This window comes from Mytilus galloprovincialis, chromosome 6, assembly GCF_965363235.1.
Source record: "Mytilus galloprovincialis chromosome 6, xbMytGall1.hap1.1, whole genome shotgun sequence".
NCBI lineage: Eukaryota > Metazoa > Mollusca > Bivalvia > Mytilida > Mytilidae > Mytilus > Mytilus galloprovincialis.
This window is the reverse complement of record NC_134843.1, coordinates 2,019,758-2,039,392: the sequence shown is the minus strand read 5'-3', so window position 1 is coordinate 2,039,392 and position 19,635 is coordinate 2,019,758. Positions and strand designations below refer to the sequence as shown.

The 19,635-nt window shown below is 32.8% G+C and overlaps 1 protein-coding gene across 1 annotated transcript; it reads left to right on the top strand.

The window, feature by feature from the left end:
- The first annotated feature begins 5,256 nt into the window (after window positions 1–5,256).
- On the top strand, window positions 5,257–12,516 carry LOC143078686 (aquaporin-5-like). Its single transcript, XM_076253589.1, has 3 exons — window positions 5,257–6,055; window positions 10,348–10,428; window positions 11,539–12,516. The coding sequence occupies exons 1-3, from the start codon at window positions 5,420–5,422 to the stop codon at window positions 11,788–11,790; spliced, it is 969 nt and encodes a 322-aa protein (XP_076109704.1). The 5' UTR covers window positions 5,257–5,419; the 3' UTR covers window positions 11,791–12,516.
- The last annotated feature ends 7,119 nt before the right edge of the window (window positions 12,517–19,635 follow it).

Here is a 19,635-nt window from a genome sequence, read left to right as displayed (position 1 = left end):
ATAGGTGTATTATTGTAGGAGTATATATTTGCTGCAAACGCTTCGATGAATAAAATTATGGAATTCCTTCTGTCCAGCAGATATGACACAGAAGACTTTCCAGCACAAAAAGAACAAAAACTAAAAATAATGGTGGATTCTGATGACGATAATATTTTCAATAAAACAGAAGAGAACGGGCAAATGATTATGCACGAAAAGTATCACGAATCATCGTAGTAGCTTCTACTTTACCCTTTAATGAATGCATAGGATCACCTATATAATGACATTTTAGTTGCAGGAAAAAAACCCTGTAAACTAGGATATTTCTTATATCAGCAGTTTAACATTGCCATATATAGATGCTTTGGATTTTGAATGTTGTTGGAAGAATTTGTATGTGTAGCAAATGTATGCCAGAATAAATAGAATTTATTTATTATATCATATTTAAGTGAACTGTTGATTGTCGATTAACATTACTTGTCCTGCCTATTTTGTTATCCGAAACACACAACGGATGGGGCTTCTTCCACAACAGTTTTAGTCAGTCAACATGCAAGTAGTGATGTTTGTAATCGGTACTTTATCAGTAGATAATTAAAAGAGGGACGAAAAATACCAGAGGGACAGTCAAACTCATAAATTGAAAATAAACTGACAACGCCTGGCTAAAAATGAAAAATACAAACAGGCAAACAATAGAACACATGACACAACATAGCAAACTAAAGAATAAGCAACACGAACCCCAAATGTGCATTTGTGAGAATAACCATAACCCAATCCATATGCCCACTAGTTCATGGATGTAGTGTAGCTTCTCTTAAATGTATGCTTTGTTAACATTAAAACCAAAACCTCTCCACAAATTTCCACAACAGATCAAATTACAAAGAAGTTTACAACTATTTAGGACACCGAATTGCCTTCATTAAAGAGAAAACACACTGTGCAGTACCGCATAGTCCAATTATAACAATTCAGTCTTCATTTGGCCTGCCACATCTGTTGCTCCTTGATGACTAGAATTGACAAAAACTATAAAATGTTTATTTCATTTATTAACATTATTTTGGGTCGATACTGTAGCTATGGACTGTTATCTCCCTAGAGTATCATCAGCTCAGTAGTCAGAACTTCGTTATACTAACGTCTTTTATAACAAATCTATAATACTAAAATTACGAGGTCCAATTTGTCAGCCGTCATCACGTAAAAACGACGAATCAAAAAATTCAACTTTATATATAACTAATATAGTATAAAGGTGTAGATTAAAAATTACACCACTCCAGGCCCTTTTGTTTTCCAGGTAATTAATATTGCCAATAATTAAGAAGTTCCGGGTCGAGTCCGATACCGATACCAATAGTATATTCACCTGTTACCGATTACTTTATCTGTACGCTCCGCATCTGACAGGCGCACCACCAAACGGTGTATTCAGGATTAATATGCTATATAGTATTACACGGGTCATAATCACAGGGTTTACACTACTTAATTGTCAAATTGTTACCTATTGTAGTATTTCAATCAGTTAGACTTTCTAAGATAACAATACGAATACTAAAAATCTGGACTAGAGTAAGGCGTATGGGTACAGTTTTCAAATTGTTAGCGGGCATGACGTAAAACAGCGAATCAAAGAATTCAATATTTATAACTAATATACAATGCTGTTGATTAAAAAATACTCCATTCCAGGACCTTTTGTTTTCCAAATAATTAATATTATCAATAATTGATAAGTTCCAGTTCGACGGGTTCAAACAGAAAGATTTGAAAGCAAAGAAAACTGTGTATCTTATAATCAGCATGACTTTATCAGATGACAATACTAATACTAAAATAAGGCTTGCGCATAGTTATATACTTTAATTCAGTCACGGACCCGCGATATACGGGTGTGTTCTAGTATATATTTAAAATCCCCGATATATTATTATAAATGAAGAAATTATAAAGGAACTATGGTTCAAACTCCCTTGGACAAAGTTCACCTTTAGTTAGATCATATGGCTCCTTTCGTTTCATCTTATATGCTTTCAAATAGTAAGGTTTCAGCGTTCATCAAGAGTTACATCCAGAAAAGAGATTTGGACGAACGATGTTTAAAAAGTATAGAAAAGGATCTGTGGTATGTTTGCCAATGAGACAACTATCCTATCGTCGGAGTTCATTTATCTACTTGACGTGGATATACTAGTAATCGGTATTCAACAGGAGAATACACAAACCGTATACTAGTACTCTGCTACAAAAGGTCCAACATGACAAATGTGAAACGATTCAAACGAGAAAAGTAACGACCTGATTTATGCCAAAACAATGAACGAAAAACAAATATGATACTAGTATTCGACAACAAAAGACAACCACTGAATTACAGGATCCCTACTTGGGACAGGCACAATCTAACTTAAATATCGATACAGGGTTGTTTCAGCACAACAAAAGAACATATTGTAAAAAGCAGTAGCAATTGGTTTAACTCAATATATATCAGTACCAAGCAAACACGAAAAAAATACAAAGGACCGATATAGTAGCACTCGCAGTTACTGAAATCTGTTTAAAAGTAAATTTGCTTGGACATTGTTCATATGTTAATTACCTATTTTTCATCGTATCAATTGGAGTCAGGAAAAATATTAAAGAGAAAATCTGCTAAAATGGACAAAACACTCATTTAACAAAAGAACCCCCACTTACGAGGTTTTAAAATTGAGATAGTTAAATGACTATGTGACTGGGTTAAACTGGGGTTTATACCGACTAATAAAATATATATAAAAGAGCATTAAATAAAACCTATGTCCGAAAAGTACTTAACTGTAACATTATGGTACAAAGTATGCTCGCAGTCACTGACAGGATGTTCAACGTACTTTAATCTGCCGATTCATTAGTCTCTCCAAAAACAAATTGTTCATATATAGAATATAAAGAAATTAGAATTAACCGATTGTTTTATACATTACCTATATTATTTGTGTAAATGAAATTATATCTTGACGCAAACGAAAGATTTTTTTTTTTAGCGCAAATGAACTTCTAAATCATTTGGGCTCTACCGATTGGCAATCGTACCACATCTTCTTATTTCTATACGGCTCCGCCGAAGAATTATTAAGTGTTTGATTTTTTTTTTTTTTTTTATCAATTTGCCTTATGCGTTGGACCAATGACTTCAAGAAATGGTATATAAGGAGGAACTTGAAAGTTAACCATTGCTGTATAATGTATATCTTAGTATGAACAACTTTATGCTCCTTCAACTAGTAATGTATGTAAAAGTAAATGCATTCGTACAATACATATAGTGCTATTTTCTTCTGCGTAATTTGTTTTTTTATAATTAGTATAAATAAATGGGTCATTTTCAAAATATGTCGAATTTTGAAATAGCAAAATTTAATAATAGTCACTAGTTTAAAAAGCCCTCTTGATGAGCAAACTAAAACTATCAGTACTTTTGAAACAATATATAAAAAGTGCAATTTTAATCGGGCGCCATGCATTCATTATGGTTATTATGGCTGATTTCAAATTAAATTGCCGGAAAATTGCTGTATTCTTTTTTTAGGATGCTTAGTGCTTTTGAAATCATAGCTGAATAGTTCCATATTCACTCATAGGGAGAAATAATTTAACGGTTGAATTAGTGACGATAACAAGATAGATATGTATTTCATGTACGCCAATTGATATAGCTTTCAAAAAAAAAATGTTACATGCTGTCATAAAGAAATTGTGATTTTCCGTTTACATTATCATACACATTCTAAAATAGTTTTGTAGATTTCAATGCAATAAGAAAACAGGAAAAATTATTTTGAAATGGGTTACCCCGACACTGTACGTACATAAATTATCCAAAATTCAATATGCAGACATCTTATTCGTTCAGGTATTTCACATCCAATCTTTTATGGTAATATTCTTTACAAAGCACAAAAATGTCAGTATTCACCTCAAAAGCTCACAAAACCTTTAAACAGACTTATAAGAATGGATATAGTTACGATACTGTTGTCAGGTCATTAAAGATTGCATATTTTGGCTTTAATATGATTCACTTATAGGGTCTTTGTTTCGGAACTAAACACATTTATTTAAAAACCAGTTGTTGGCATGACATGGGTTATGTTCTTCCCATATATTTTATGATAGTATGATACTAAACCCCTAACAGGAGGGATTGTGCCTGATATTCATATGATGAAGACATAATCTTTCAATCAGTTTAATTGAGGTCTTGAACTGACATGTCAGTTAACTGCTAGTAGTCTGTTGTCATTTATGTATTATTGTCATTTTTTTTTACGTCTTCTGACATCGGACTCGGACTTCTCTTGAACTGAATTTTAATGTGCGTATTGTTATGCGTTTACTTTTCTACATTGGCTAGAGGTATAGGGGGAGGGTTGAGATCTCATAAACATGTTTAACCCCGCCGAGAGTTTGCGACTGTCCCAAGTTAGGAACCTCTTGCCTTTGTTAGTCTTGTATGATTTTTAATTTTAGTTTCTTGTGTATAATTCGGAGCAACACGAACCCCACCAAAAACTGGTGGTGATCTCAGGTGCTAAATGTATTAGCACTGTCCATCATTGGAATAGTAAGTTCGTCCTCAAACGATTTGAAATAATGTAAACAGACATTTGTCTTTCGGGGTCGTTTGTAGCTTCACTATATGGTATGGATTTGCTCATTGTTGAAGGTCATACAGTAACCTATGGTTGTTTATTTCTGTGTCATTCGGTCTCTTGTACATGCAGAATCTATTGACAATCATACCACATCTTCTTTTCTATAGATACATAAATATACTCAATATTCAATTGCTTTTATGTTTCTATGAACCAAACTAGAGAGTGGTCAATTAATTACAGCGTAAATAAATCTGTCATAATAAAATGTCATATCAAATATATAATTATGATTCAATACTTAAAATATTTTATCTACGTCAAGCACTGATCTGTTTCATTTTCCACCGTTTCATCAATTTTTGTATGCGTTTTAGACAGTTAAATTAATCTAGTGCATTTCCATTAGGAAATTAGCAAGGCAGTGCTTGTCAGCTCTAACTGCAACTCTATTGAATTAGCTACATTGTAAATTTTGGATCCAACGTGTTATTAATTTGCCGCAACATGCTCTAAGGTCTATTTCAAAATGAAGATACAGATTCTCGGGGGAAACGAAATTCTGGATATAGCTTTAGTTTGATTATTTAAACTTCACTGTATTATCCGACTTCTGGGGTTTATATGCTGAATGAGTAATGGATAACTATTCCCGGTATGGAAAACTTTTATTTACTTTATCTGTATTTCTGTGTTTGCTGAACAGTCGAGGAGGAACACAGTTTAATGATAGCCAATAAGACATTTATTACGGTTGGTGACAATTTAAATTACCCCTGATGACACCTTATTCAGAACGGTCAGATTCGGCCAACGTTGTAGGTTTTAGAAAAGGCTTTTGGACACGGTACAGAATGGTGACCAGCGTAGATGATATAAAATCCCTGAGGTTCTGGAAAGCAGTCATTGCAGAAATGATAGGAACGTTGCTCCTTGTGATGATAGCATGTGGATCTTTCACTGCTTGGGAAGATCCAAATAAAGACCATCATATCTCAAATGCGGGAAGAATTATTCAGATTTCACTCTGTTTCGGACTCGGAGTTGCTACTTTAGTTTGGGTTTTCGGGCATGTTAGTGGCGGCCATCTTAATCCATCTGTTACCATGGCATTCTTCATCACCCGTCGTATCAGTCTTGCAAGAGCTGTCATGTATGTTATTGGACAATGTGTCGGCGGCATGATTGGAGCAGGACTATTGAAAGGAGTGATGCCATCTAACTACACTGGTAATCTTGGTGCGACAACCTTACAACATGGTATGAACGGAGGGAAAGGTTTTGGGGTAGAGTTCTTCATCACCTTTGTATTGGTATTGACAGTGTTTGCATCTGCGGATAAACACCGAAAGGACTTGAGGGGATCGTTTCCACTTTCGATTGGGTTGGCGTATACCTTCTGTCACTTATTTGCAGTAAGTATTGACTTATATTTGGAACAAGTTTTAAATTAAGGAATGTACCCACTCGCACATAAATCTGGTTCTTTGTCCGTGTTTGGTTCTACATTTTGTTACTTTTAAGTTTATCATAGCTTCAATGATTGCTATAAGGCATTGAACTCACAGGCAATTGTCTCAGAATATTTCCTATATACCTTAATATAACATATTAAGGTATATAGGAATATATACCTTAATATAACATATTAAGGTATATAGGAAATTTATATATTAAGGTATATAGGAATTTTTTTTCAGAGACAAGTGCCTCAAATTATGGCTAATGCATCACAGAATATACATTACATTTCGAAATGCTCATCTGGTGCAGGGAAATTAGTATTGTTCATGTTATTATTTCCCTGTGCCATAATATCATACCTTTGTGAACACCTTTGATTTTCCAGGTAAATTGTACCTATTTTTTTCTTACTTTTAATCACTTGAACATTATGTAATATTACGATTGACTTAATTCCCAAATGCTGTTTTCTAAGAAACTGCATGACAGGTGAAATAAAACATCCGGGTACTTTGTAAGTGTAATAAAACACTAAATCAATGCTACAACTAGACAGAACAGACACAATTATATTTCTGACTTGTGAATTTCCTTGTTTCGTGTACTAGTATTAATATTGCCCTTTTTCCATGGACTGATTATATACTAGTACATCGACAAGACAGATACATATAAAAGGTTCAATATGGCCCATCGTAAAATGCCAAAACTGTTTATTTTCATTGCGTTGGCCAGCGCCAGAGCAACGATAAAAACTTTATCTAAAAGCTGTGCCTTTTTATAGTAAAATATACGGTATGGTTATTACTCATAGTTGAAGGCCTGCTTTGACATATAATTGCGTAATTCCTCGTTTATATTACTCTGTTGAATGATTGTCTAACTGAACACTTTTGAATAAAACTTTATTTAGATTTACAAACAATTGAAAATAAGCTCTGATGAGCACTGGCAATCCAGCATATAACTCATCTTTAACAGTTTTACAAAAATGTCCTCGACCCTTATGAATCATAGATTGACAATAGAACAGTCGACCTGAGTATTTAGATCAGCAGGAAGTGTATATGGGTACAATCAATAGAGAAAGGGTATTGATATTATTGTGTTATATAACATTGTTGCATGTTCAGACATAAACAGGTCATTCTTATCAAAGTTAAAGGGAAAGGTATCATAAAAGTTTACTTCAAATGCTGTAAATTTACTGCCGGTACATTATGTACATAATCGTTTGGTATTAAGTATGATTAAAGTGAGTGGTATAAATATTAAACACTAATTTGTCCCTTAGTGAAGAGGAATGTATTGGTATGGATGATTTATGTACTGCTTACAATACCCTTATCTGAATAGATAACGCTAATACTTATTGCTATGTTGACCTTAGTGTTCTGTGTATCATTGGTGCAAATCAATCGGTCAGTTTTTATGTTCTGTGAACCATTAATTCAAAACGATCTGTCCAATATAAAAAAGAAGATGTGGTATGACTGCCAATTAGACCAATCTTCACAAGAGACCAAAATGACACAGAAATTAACAACTATATGCCACCGTACAGCCTTCAACAATGCACAAAACCTATACCGCATAGTCAGCTTTTATTTAAATGGCCCGGACAAAATGAAATATATAAAATAATTCAAACGAGAAACTAACGGCCTAATTTATGTATGAAATAATCAACAAAAACAAATATGTAAAACAGGAATAAACAGCAACCACCGAATTACAGGCTCCTGACTTGAGATAGGCAAATACAGAATGTGGCAGTGATACACATTTTAGCGGGCGTCAAAACTTGAGGTCAGTGGCGACGATAAACATGTTAGCGGGCGTCAAACCCTCCCCCTTACCTGAATGGGATATTGGTGAACAGTAAAAATAAGAACAAAATTTGAAAATCAGTTAAACAAGGCTGAACTCATCAGATAGATACAAATAGAAAAACACAGAGTGGACGTGGCCGGGTACTTGTACATCCCCCCCCCCCCCAAAAAAAAAAAAAAAAGACATAAGTACAGATCTGAGAGTACTTGCAGCTACTGCCAGCAAGTTCAAATTCAATAACATCTAAACCACAACAACAAAATCACCCATCTACAATCAGATTATCAATCAGTACACATCCAATGGATTTAGTGTAAAGACGTCATAAACAGATATGTTTATAACAATAATATTTAGTTTACTTTTGGATTACTGATAACAAAATCAATATTAATTCTAATAAAAAAAGCAACATCCATAGATCTAATTACAGTCTTGAATTGATAATCTTTTAGAATAATAAAATTGAAAATGGAAATGGGGAATGTGTCAAAGCGACAACAGCCGAAGGCCACCAATGGGTCTCCAATGTTGCAAGAATCTCCCACACCCGGAGGCGTCCTTCAGCTGGCCCCTAAACAAATATGTATACGAGTTCACTGATAATGGACGTCATACTAAACTCCGGAATATATAAACTAAAATTAAAAATTATACAAGAATAACAAAGGCCAGAGGCTACTGACTTGGGACATGTTTATTTATAAAAGGATCGTAAATTTTACTAGGATCGTTTCTAAATTTCCGGGCATGGTAAACATCTCCGTAAAAATGAGGATATGCTATTCTGTTTGAAATTAGTTTTCTGCAGGTACAACCAAACTTTTAACCAATTTTTTCTATGGAGTAATTTATTAAGGTTTTAAGTAATTTGTGGTAACAAAAAATCCCTGGCTTAATAATTTACCAATAATGCATAGATTGCGTTCATTATAATCTAAACGTCTCAACAGACACGGGCATAGCGAACGAGTTGTGATACATATGAACAACGTAACATCACCATACAAAAAAGGAAAATTAACAATAGGTAACGAAAACACGTCCCTTTTGTCGTAAATTTTAGTATGGAGTTTCACATCTAAAACTGAAATAAATGTAATGTAAATCTAGGAAGGGAAGTTAGTACCGTTTATATTTAATTTATTTTAAATTTCCTGTGAATAAATTTCGGTAGTATATTTAGAACACGAATAAGAAAGGGAACCTGAGAGGAATATTATATGAACTGTACTTTGGAGTCTTAATTTTTTGTTGAAATGTGTTGTTTAGTTGCTGTCTCATTGAAGTTTATCTGTCTATCCAGTTTCATTATGGAAGGGAAGCAAAAATCGAAGATGAAATAGCTGATCGAAATTTGGATTTATCGGCGCTAAAGCATACGCGGCTGCAGCCATTTTGAAAAAGGGTTTCAACCCCGGACAACCAGGAAACGTTCACATAATAATATTTAAAAAAATCTAAACAAACAAAAACAATACTGGACAATTTTTGACCTCATCGTCGAAATATATAAATTTGAATTACTGGCTTTGCCACGAAAATGAGGTCAAACTGAGGTCAGTTTAACATGTTAGACTTGAACAAAAACCAACGAAACAACATTCACTGTATTCGATGAAATTTTCACAAAAAGAACATTTTGTAGGAAATGGTGAAAGTTCGTCAACACAAACGGCAGGTATTTTGATCGGATCGATATATATTTAGAAGTGAGTTTAACAAACAGCAATCACTGACGGCGGGACTTTTATGTATAGCTATTAAAACCGATTCTCTTCCAAATAAAATTACAATTAGGATGAATGCATCAAAACATGCAATAATGGTTAACCACTACATACATGTCTGTATTCTAAGTTTTATCAATATAACAACAAAAAAAGTTTTTTTTTTTGTGGAGCGACATATATAACTTGAAAGCTTGTCGGAATTCTTTAAGAAGAAGTCAATTTGAGACATTGGTTTGGTAAGCATAAATTGTTACATTGGTGTTCCTCCCTTTAAAAAAAAAACTCTTCAAAAAAGATTCAAAGCTTATAATTTAGAACATCAAATGCGCGTCTCGTTGTCATAAGACTCATCAGTGGGGCTCGCGAATCAAAACAAGTTGAATGATACCCAAATGTAGTTATTCTTTTATCTATTATGTACATTTGCATTCATGTAATCATTCAAGGGATATCTCAACCTTGTAGAAAGTTTAAGCGTTTTTTTATTTGCTTCGCGTTGAAGGCCGCACTATAAGTTTGAGATGTAGAACAGCAATGAAAGCGTCGTCACTTCGTTTCTTGTGTGTTCTTTTGCTATACGCGTACTTATTTTTTGCCATGGATGGATACCCTATATCCTTTGTTTTCTATTACAATCTTCACAGTCCCCGATTATTTTGTATTCACAATCTTTATAGGTTCCAATGACTGGTGCTGGTATGAACACAGCCAGAAGTTTTGGTGCCGCTGTTGTTTCTGGAGTTTGGTCGAGTCACTGGGTAGGTAGACAACTTAATCATGGTTATTACAAAACTTTTATATATTTTATCAGTGTATTTATGAATTCTAACAACATTGTCTTTTCTTATAATTTTTTTATCACTTTTGGGCAAATATGTATATGACAATAAATCAAACGAACTCATCATTATATTTATTTACCAGGTATATTTGTTGGGTCCAATACTTGGAGGGACATTTTCTTCTGATTAGTATAACTTTTGGGCAAATATGTTTATGACAATAAATCAATTATATATTTACAAGGTATATTGGTTGGGTCCACTACTTGGAGGGATTCTAGCTGGTCTGATGTATGAGAATTTGTTTATGACAATAAGTCAATTATATATTTACAAGGTATATTGGTTGGGTCCACTACTTGGAGGGATTCTAGCTGGTCTGATGTATGAGAATATGTTTATGACAATAAGTCAATTATATATTTACAAGGTATATTGGTTGGGTCCACTACTTGGAGGGATTCTGGCTGGACTGATGTATGAGAATGTGTTTGTTACATTAAAACAATTATATATTTACAAGGTATATTGGTTGGGTCCACTACTTGGAGGGATTCTAGCTGGTCTGATGTATGAGAATATGTTTATGACAATAAGTCAATTATATATTTACAAGGTATATTGGTTGGGTCCACTACTTAGAGGGATTCTAGCTGGACTGATGTATGAAAATGTGTTTATGACAATAAGTCAATTATATATTTACAAGGTATATTGGTTGGGTCCACTACTTGGAGGGATTCTAGCTGGTCTGATGTATGAGAATATGTTTATGACAATAAGTCAATTATATATTTACAAGGTATATTGGTTGGGTCCACTACTTGGAGGGATTCTAGCTGGTCTGATGTATGAGAATATGTTTATGACAATAAGTCAATTATATATTTACAAGGTATATTGGTTGGGTCCCGTACTTGGAGGGATTCTGGCTGGACTGATGTATGAGAATGTGTTTATTAATTTACAATAAATTAATTATATATTTACAAGGTCTATTGGTTAGGTCCACTACTTAGAGGGATTCTAGCTGGACTGATGTATGAAAATGTGTTTATGACAATAAATTAATTATATATTTACAAGGTATATTGGTTGGGTCCACTACTTGGAGGGATTCTGGCAGGTCTGATGTATGAGAATTTGTTCGCTGCCAATGCATCTCTTAACAAAGCAATGGAGTTTCTATTGGCCAGTGACTATGACACAGAGAAACATCCGGGGAAGAAGGCTAAAATTAGAATCATACACGAGGAAGACATCGACGAGAAAGAAAAGGAATTTTGTGATCTTCAGTCTCCTGATACACCAATTGCTCATGTGATTACAAATCCTTGATTTTAGGGTATGGAGATTTTATAAATGGAAAGAACAAAATAAGAATGTCTGATACAGTTTCATGGAGAAATTATTGAGATTTGAATAAATTTAGAAGGACATTGGTAACATATTTTACATTTACCTGTTTTGGGCCATTTGTGTTGCACACAAATATGATGTGTTTATGAGTAAATTGCAGAATATAACCAATTAAACTACATGTATGACAGTATCCTTGTAAATGAATAATACCTTCCTTTTTATTGTTTTCATATTATTACAGACAGTTCAGAATTAAAAATAAAATTATGTTGTGAATTAATAAATTTATCAATGATCTCAACCATCAGCATCATACCTCGTTCTCAGTCGAACTTCTCTTATCTTAAAAGTAACAGAACAGGACAAGATAAATTGAAATGAAAATATGAGTTCATTCAATTTTTAATCGTAGAATCAATGATGAGTAAATCCAGCACTTTTGTATCATTAGTGACTGTACCTCTCAGTAGATTTTATACAGCAACTTGATAAACATTAAAGGGGCACTAGCTGTCAAATTCATGGTCACCGATTTGACTCTATTCTCATATTTGAATTATAACAATGTTAAACATTTATCCAAACTATCAAAAGTCTAAAATAAACAGTTAACAGAGCATAGGGTAGATTATAAAATAAAATTGAGAATGGAAATGGGGAATGTGCCAAAGAGACAACAACCCGACCATAGAAAAAAAACAACAGCAGAAGGTCACCAACAGGTCTTCAATGTAGCGAGAAATTCCCGCACCCGGAGGCGTCCTTCAACTGGCCCTAAACAAATATATACTAGTTCAGTGATAATGAACGCCATACTAATTTCCAAATTGTCCACAAGAAACTAAAATTAAAATAATACAAGACTAACAAAGGCCAGAGGCTCCTGACTTGGGACAGGCGCAAAAATGCGGCGGGGTTAAACATGTTTGTGAGATCTCAACCCTCCCCCTATACCTCTAGCCAATGTAGAAAAGTAAACGCATAACAATACGCACATTAAAATTCAGTTCAAGAGAAGTCCGAGTCTGATGTCAGAAGATGTAACCAAAGAAAATAAACAAAATGACAATAATACATAAATAACAACAGACTACTAGCAGTTAACTGACATGCCAGCTCCAGACTTCAATTAAACTGACTGAAAGATTATGATTTCATCATATGAACATCAGGCACAATCCTTCCCGTTAGGGGTTTAGTTTCATACCATCATAACATATATAAGAAACTGGTTTTTGAATAAATGTGTTTAATTCCGATGCAAAGACCCTATAAGTGAATCAATATTAACGCCAAAATATGCAATCTTTAATGACCTGACAACAGTATCGTAACTATATCTCTTCTTAATAAGTCTATTCAAAGGTTTTGTTAGTTTTTGAGGGGAATACTGACACCTTTGTGCTTTATAAAGAATATTTCCATAAAAAATTGGATGTGAAATACCTGAACGTATAAGAAGTCTGCATGTTGAGCTATATTTACGAATAATGTCCTTATACCGATGATAAAATTTAGTAAATGTTTTGACTAGTTTGTGATATCGAAAACCCTGGTGTAATAATTTTTCAGTAATACATAAATTTCTCTCGTTAAAATCTAAAACATTGTTCCATACACGAGCGAATCGTACAAGTTGAGATATATAAACACCGTAAGATGGTGACAAGGGAACGTCACCATCTAAAAATGGATAATTAACGATAGGAAATGAAAAATCATCTCTTTTATCATAAATTTTAGTATTCAGCTTTCCGTTAGTGATATCGATATCAAGATCGAGGAAAGGGCAGTGGTCATTGTTAGTATTAGCTTTATTTAAAGTAAGTTCAACAGGATAAATTTCTTTAATATACATACTGAAGTCGTCATTATTGAGAGCCAAAATATCATCCAAATATCTAAAAGTATTATTAAATTTGTTTATCAGATGTTGTTTCGAGGGGTCTTTGCTTATTTTTGTCATAAATATATATAGGTTCGTTTCGTGTGTATTTTAGTCCAGGCGCCATCTAATTAACTATCGATTTGACCTCAGATGACCATATAAGCGATGTAAACATAAATAAATAAACATATGAATAGATTAAACCAACACGTGCAATTGGATTTTTATAGGTCTCTTTGACTTTATTTTATAGATTAAAAATAGATGTTTCTTATTGCTTTTAACCGTATAAGAATGATTTTATGTGCATCAAGTTAGTAATCAAATGATTTACCGTAGTTTCACTTCGAATGAATGAATGATTTTATTCTCATAAACTAGTACATAGCTACAGAGATAATAACAGTTCATATATAATACATATCTTTGTTTCGCATGTGTGAAAATAAATAACATTATAATAATATTACAGTTCCTCTAACCAGGAGGACAGACTTTCAATGATATATATCGTATAAATCTACACAATTTTTCTAGTTCTACAACATTTTCAGATGAGAATACATTTTTAAATTTAATAATGTTTGCATTTTTGTTACAATAGTGTGGTAAATATTTTTCTCTTTCTATGTTAAAACAATTACATGACATAATGTAGTGAAATTCATCGCCAATATCTTTAGAGCTACAGAGATTACAAGACCTTTCCGATCTCGGAATAGTTTGCCACCTTCCTGTCTCAACTGGCAAACGATGATTTCCGCATCTAAATTTACACAAAGTATATAAAAAATTAAAAGGCAAAGTCGACAAATACTTTTCAAATTTAAATTCAGTCTTGAAAATTCTATAACATAAACCTTTTGAAGATTGGTATAAATCTGCACACCACTCTTGTCGAAATTGGTCTTTAAGCTTTTGCTCAATACTTAATTTTATCCATTTTTTGTTAAAATAATCTTGGCAATGCCATACATTTGACATGCCACATTCATCAAAAATTTTCTTAATACATAAAATCCATTTATTTCCAATACCATAATTGTTATAATTAATGTATAGTAATTTATATAGTATACAGGATAATTTATTTTCATTTGTATTATCAAGAAGGCGACACCAAAAATTGATCATTCGTAATTTTGCATATAAAGAAATGGGGTATCTCCCAAGTTCTCCATAAATCATAAAATTTGGAGTCGAGTTTTTAAGTTTTAAAATGTGCTTACAGAATTTCAAATGAACTCGCTCAAGTATATCAAAATTTTCGTATCCCCAAATTTCAGCCCCGTATAGAAGAATGGGTACAACAGCTTTATCAAACATTTCTAGTTGGCATTCAATCGATAAGTGATTCAATCTGCTCTTCTTGATAACACTATACATAGCCTTAGTTGCTTGGTCTCGTAAATATTTTCTAGTTTCGAAAAAAGATGAATTTCTAGAAAAAATAACACCAAGGTATTTATAATGTTTAACTATCTCTATTTCTTCTTTTTCAATACAAAATTTCAAATTATTGGATATTCTTCCTCTTGTAAAAACCATCACTTTGGTTTTGCTAACATTGATTCTTAATTTCCAATTATTACAATACTGTGAAAAATTATTTAAAAGTAACTGTAAATCTGAACTTGATTCAGCAAGTAAAATAGTATCATCAGCATATAATAATACAAACAGTTTTAGGTATATATTAAGTTCATTTTCCATATCTAATGTTAAAGATTGTACACCAGTTATGTTAACATTTTCTAAATACTGCTGTAAATCGTTCAAATATAGAGAAAATAACAGAGGAGAAAGATTTTCCCCTTGTCTAACACCAATTTCACTAGCAAACATGTCAGATAAATTATTATTATGTACAATACGTGATTTAACATCATCATACATATTTTTAACAACTCTAAGAAACTTTCCTTTTACATTATTCAAAAGGAGTTTATATAATAAAGAATTTCGGTGTACAAAATCAAACGCCTTTTCAAAATCTACAAAAGCGCAAAAAAACTTTTTCTTTTTAACACTGAGAAGTTCAAAAAGTGCATATAAAGAAAAAAATATGATCTGTTGTAGAGTACCCATGTCGGAAGCCGGCTTGATTTTCATTTAATATATTCAATTCATCAACGAAAAACCCCAACCTGTCGTTAAGAATAGATGTAAATATTTTCCCCAAGCACGACAATAAAGTTATCGGTCTATAATTTTTTGGATCTAATTTACACCCCTTGTTCTTAAATATTGGTATCACATTACCAATTAGCCAGGCTTCCGGCAATATACCCGTATCAAAAATAAGATTAAACAATTGTGTGTATATATCAATCATACTGTCTAGAGATGAAACAATGTATTCATTAATGATTTGATCTGCCCCAGGCGATTTATTATTCTTCGCCTTTTTAACAGCTTTTAAAATTTCTTCTCGTGTAATTACACAATTAAGTGTGTCATCGTCACAAGATGAGCTCACATCGTTTTCAATAATAAATTCATCTTCAAACTTGTTCTTATTCAAATCTTTAAAAAAATCAAATAATGTTCCAATAGATATATTGCTTTTTTCCCTTTGACGTCCCTTATTAAATAATTTCCAAAATTCTTTTGGATTTTTATTTTTTAATTTTTTCATGTTGTCACTCATATCTGCATTTAATTTCTTAATATTTCCATCCATCACTTTCTTATAATGTATCTCACTCTGTCGTAATCTTTCTTTAAAAATATTTGACCCATACTTTTTATAAAGTCTTTGTGATTTTCTTAATTCTTTCTTTGCTTTGTTACAATCTTTATCATACCATTGTTTATTGTTTTGTTTCTTAGAATTACTCAACATATTTTTAGCATACACATTTGTACCAAAAGTAAGTTTTGCAGAATCAATCAATATATCAGAAACTTCATGTACCAAATTATTCATATCATTTTTTGAGATATTTTCTTTGTCATTATAAGTATTCAGCTTGCTTATAACACAATCAACTTTATCGGTATCAATATTTTTTCTATATTCATTTATTTTTTCCATTTTCCATTTTCCAATCATATTTTGTTGTACAGAACGGTTTTCAATTTCATTATTTTTAATCAATGATTGACAATCTATATGTAATGATAAGGGTGAGTGCACATCAGAAAAAAGTTTGGAAAACTCACCAATTTCAAAATTACTTACAAATTGTAAAAAATGTGAGGTACATACAATATAATCAATAACACTATTGTTTCTACTTGTAGGTTTTGCATTAACATCTTGACCTACTCTTCCATTTAGTATAAAAACTTTGTTAGATTTACAAAAGTCTAACAATTTTCTACCAAAGCCATTAACTACATTATCTGGAGAGTTTCTTTCTCTAGGTATTTTCAAATTATCTAGTATATGCACATCAGTATAATCAAATTGATCAGTAAAATGTTGAACAATAAACTCATCGTCAGAATTTTCATCATAAAAATCGGACAAATTAGCAGTGCGACTATTGAAGTCACCAAGTAGTACAATATATTTACTATTTTGAGAAAATCTTTGAAATTCAACATCAATCTCGTTAAAAGCTTCTTCTGATGTGTAATTTGTATTAACAGGTGGTATGTAAACAATGCCAAATACAATATTTTCATCAAGATCAAAAACTTTTTTGTCAACAGAAAACCAATACACAAATTTGCATTCGGTATCAAAAGTTTTAATACATTTATCCAAGCACTTCCGATAGCCTAGAGCAATACCACCAGACCTATGGCTTGTAATTTTATGTCTATTTTTAAAACTAAAAATAAATTCGTCACAGTTTATAACATCACAATCATCTAATTTAGTTTCTGTAAAACAGACAATATCATAGGTGTTCAGCAGTGATTTAAATTCAGGGTATAGTAATCGATTTTTTATACCACAAACATTTAAGGATAATAGTTTAATACAATTGCTAGAGGGTTTATCTACAGAAAAACTATTACAATTTGATTGAAAGTCACAAGTGTCAAATAATTTGTCTGATATAACGGTTTCGTGTTCTATTCCTCCACGGTTATCCTAATGCGGTGAACTGCGCCTTTGTCGTCGTCCGGGGTCGTTTAACTTTTTTGGTCGGGCTCCTTGTTTGTTGTACTGTCGTCGAGGTACATCATCATCTCTCTTCTCTTCATCTTTCTTAGATGGGCAATATTCAACTCCGTCGATGAATAGGCGATCCCGTTTGAAAAAAGCCTTTTTCCGTTGTCTACGGGCTTCTTGAAAGTGTGGCCAAAGTTCTTTGCGCTTATCGTTAACTTCTTTAGGAAATTGCTCACTGATACCGAAGTGAGTGTCCCTCAATTCCCTTGCTGCTTTTCTTACGAATTCTCTTTTTTTAAAATTTCGGAATCTGCAAACTATTGGCTTTGTCATGAATTTCACTGATCCATCGGGGTACCGTTCGACATATTCCTTACCAAAACGGTGGGCGCGGTCGTATTCAGCTAGCCTATTCGACATAATTTTAATTGTTCAGTCATAAATTTCTCGAGAACTTTTTCAGTGGTCTCTGACTCTTCAAACTTATCATGCATCGGTATTCCGGTAAAAATTAAATTTTCTCGCATTGATCTGGTCTGTAAGTCAATGTGTCTTGTATACAGTTCATCGAGATCTTTTTGTAAGCGAAATATAGCATCGTTCGCAGAATCAGCATCTTCTCGAATTCCCGCACATACACCTTTGACATCTGACACATCCTTTTTTGCATCTTCAAATTTTTCATTTATGAAATTCATACCCTGCTCAACATCATCAACTCTTTTGGACACTTTTTCTACAGTTTTAAATAAATTTTGGACTGCTCTGTCAAATGTAGAAATCTTGTTTGAAAGTTCATCAAGTGTTGACATTTTGTCAAATATCATATTAACCTTTTGAGTAAGATCGTCTAGTTTACAATTTGTGTCTGAATAAGGATTCACCATTGGCTGCATAACAGAGTTTATATTCTGTGGAGTACTGGTGTAAAAACCAACGGCCGGGGAATTTGGAGACTGTTGTGTAAAATTTGGATTCTGGACTGGTTGCGTCATTGAGTAAGGTTGAAATTGTCTATTTTGAGTAACTGGGGTATCGTAGACGGGAACATTAAAAGTTGCCATATTTACAGTATTGGTCGAGTCTTGATTTGTTTTGTTTTTGTTTACATTTCTCTTAGTTTTGTTTACGTTTGACGAGGACTTTTGAGTATTAGTCACTGCCTTTTTGTTTGGTTTCTCACCACTCACATTCTGTGTACTTGATTTTTTCCTTTTTCTAACCTTCTTTTCTCCTTTTTTTGAATTCATAAAGAATAACTAATGTTCCTTTTGTAAAATGTCATATTCTATCACTATAAGTTCACTTGAAAACACTTCATATTCCACTAGTAAGTTATTCTTTGTAGGAGAGAAAAAAAAAACCACGACATTTTGTTTCACACATGCGCAAAAAACACGTACAATGCATGCGCTGTCAATCTCTAGCTAGGGGTTAAATTGAAGTTCACATGAATACGGATTTAAAGAGGTCGACTCATTCACTTGCAAGTGAATAACCAAATTATCAATGTTTCTTAGCGTAATTTGACAAAATTGAACCTTTTTGGCTGCTAAAAGCGAATTGTTATATCACTATTTCACTTTCATTATTGATTGAACAAAAAAAAAATCAAACTTTATATTTTTTATATATCTCGTAGCTAGTGCCCCTTTAAAAGAAATCACATTCGTGCACAATGTCTCGAATATACGGGAAGCCATGTATACATAGAAAAAAACATGTGCAGATATTGAAAAGTATGTGGATTCATGTATATAAACAAATGTTTGTATTCGGCAGCTACGGCGTTCCATAAAGTAGTCTCTTTAGCAAAACAGCGTGTAACTTGTGCGCACAAGTTGTACAACTCGTGCGCACAAGT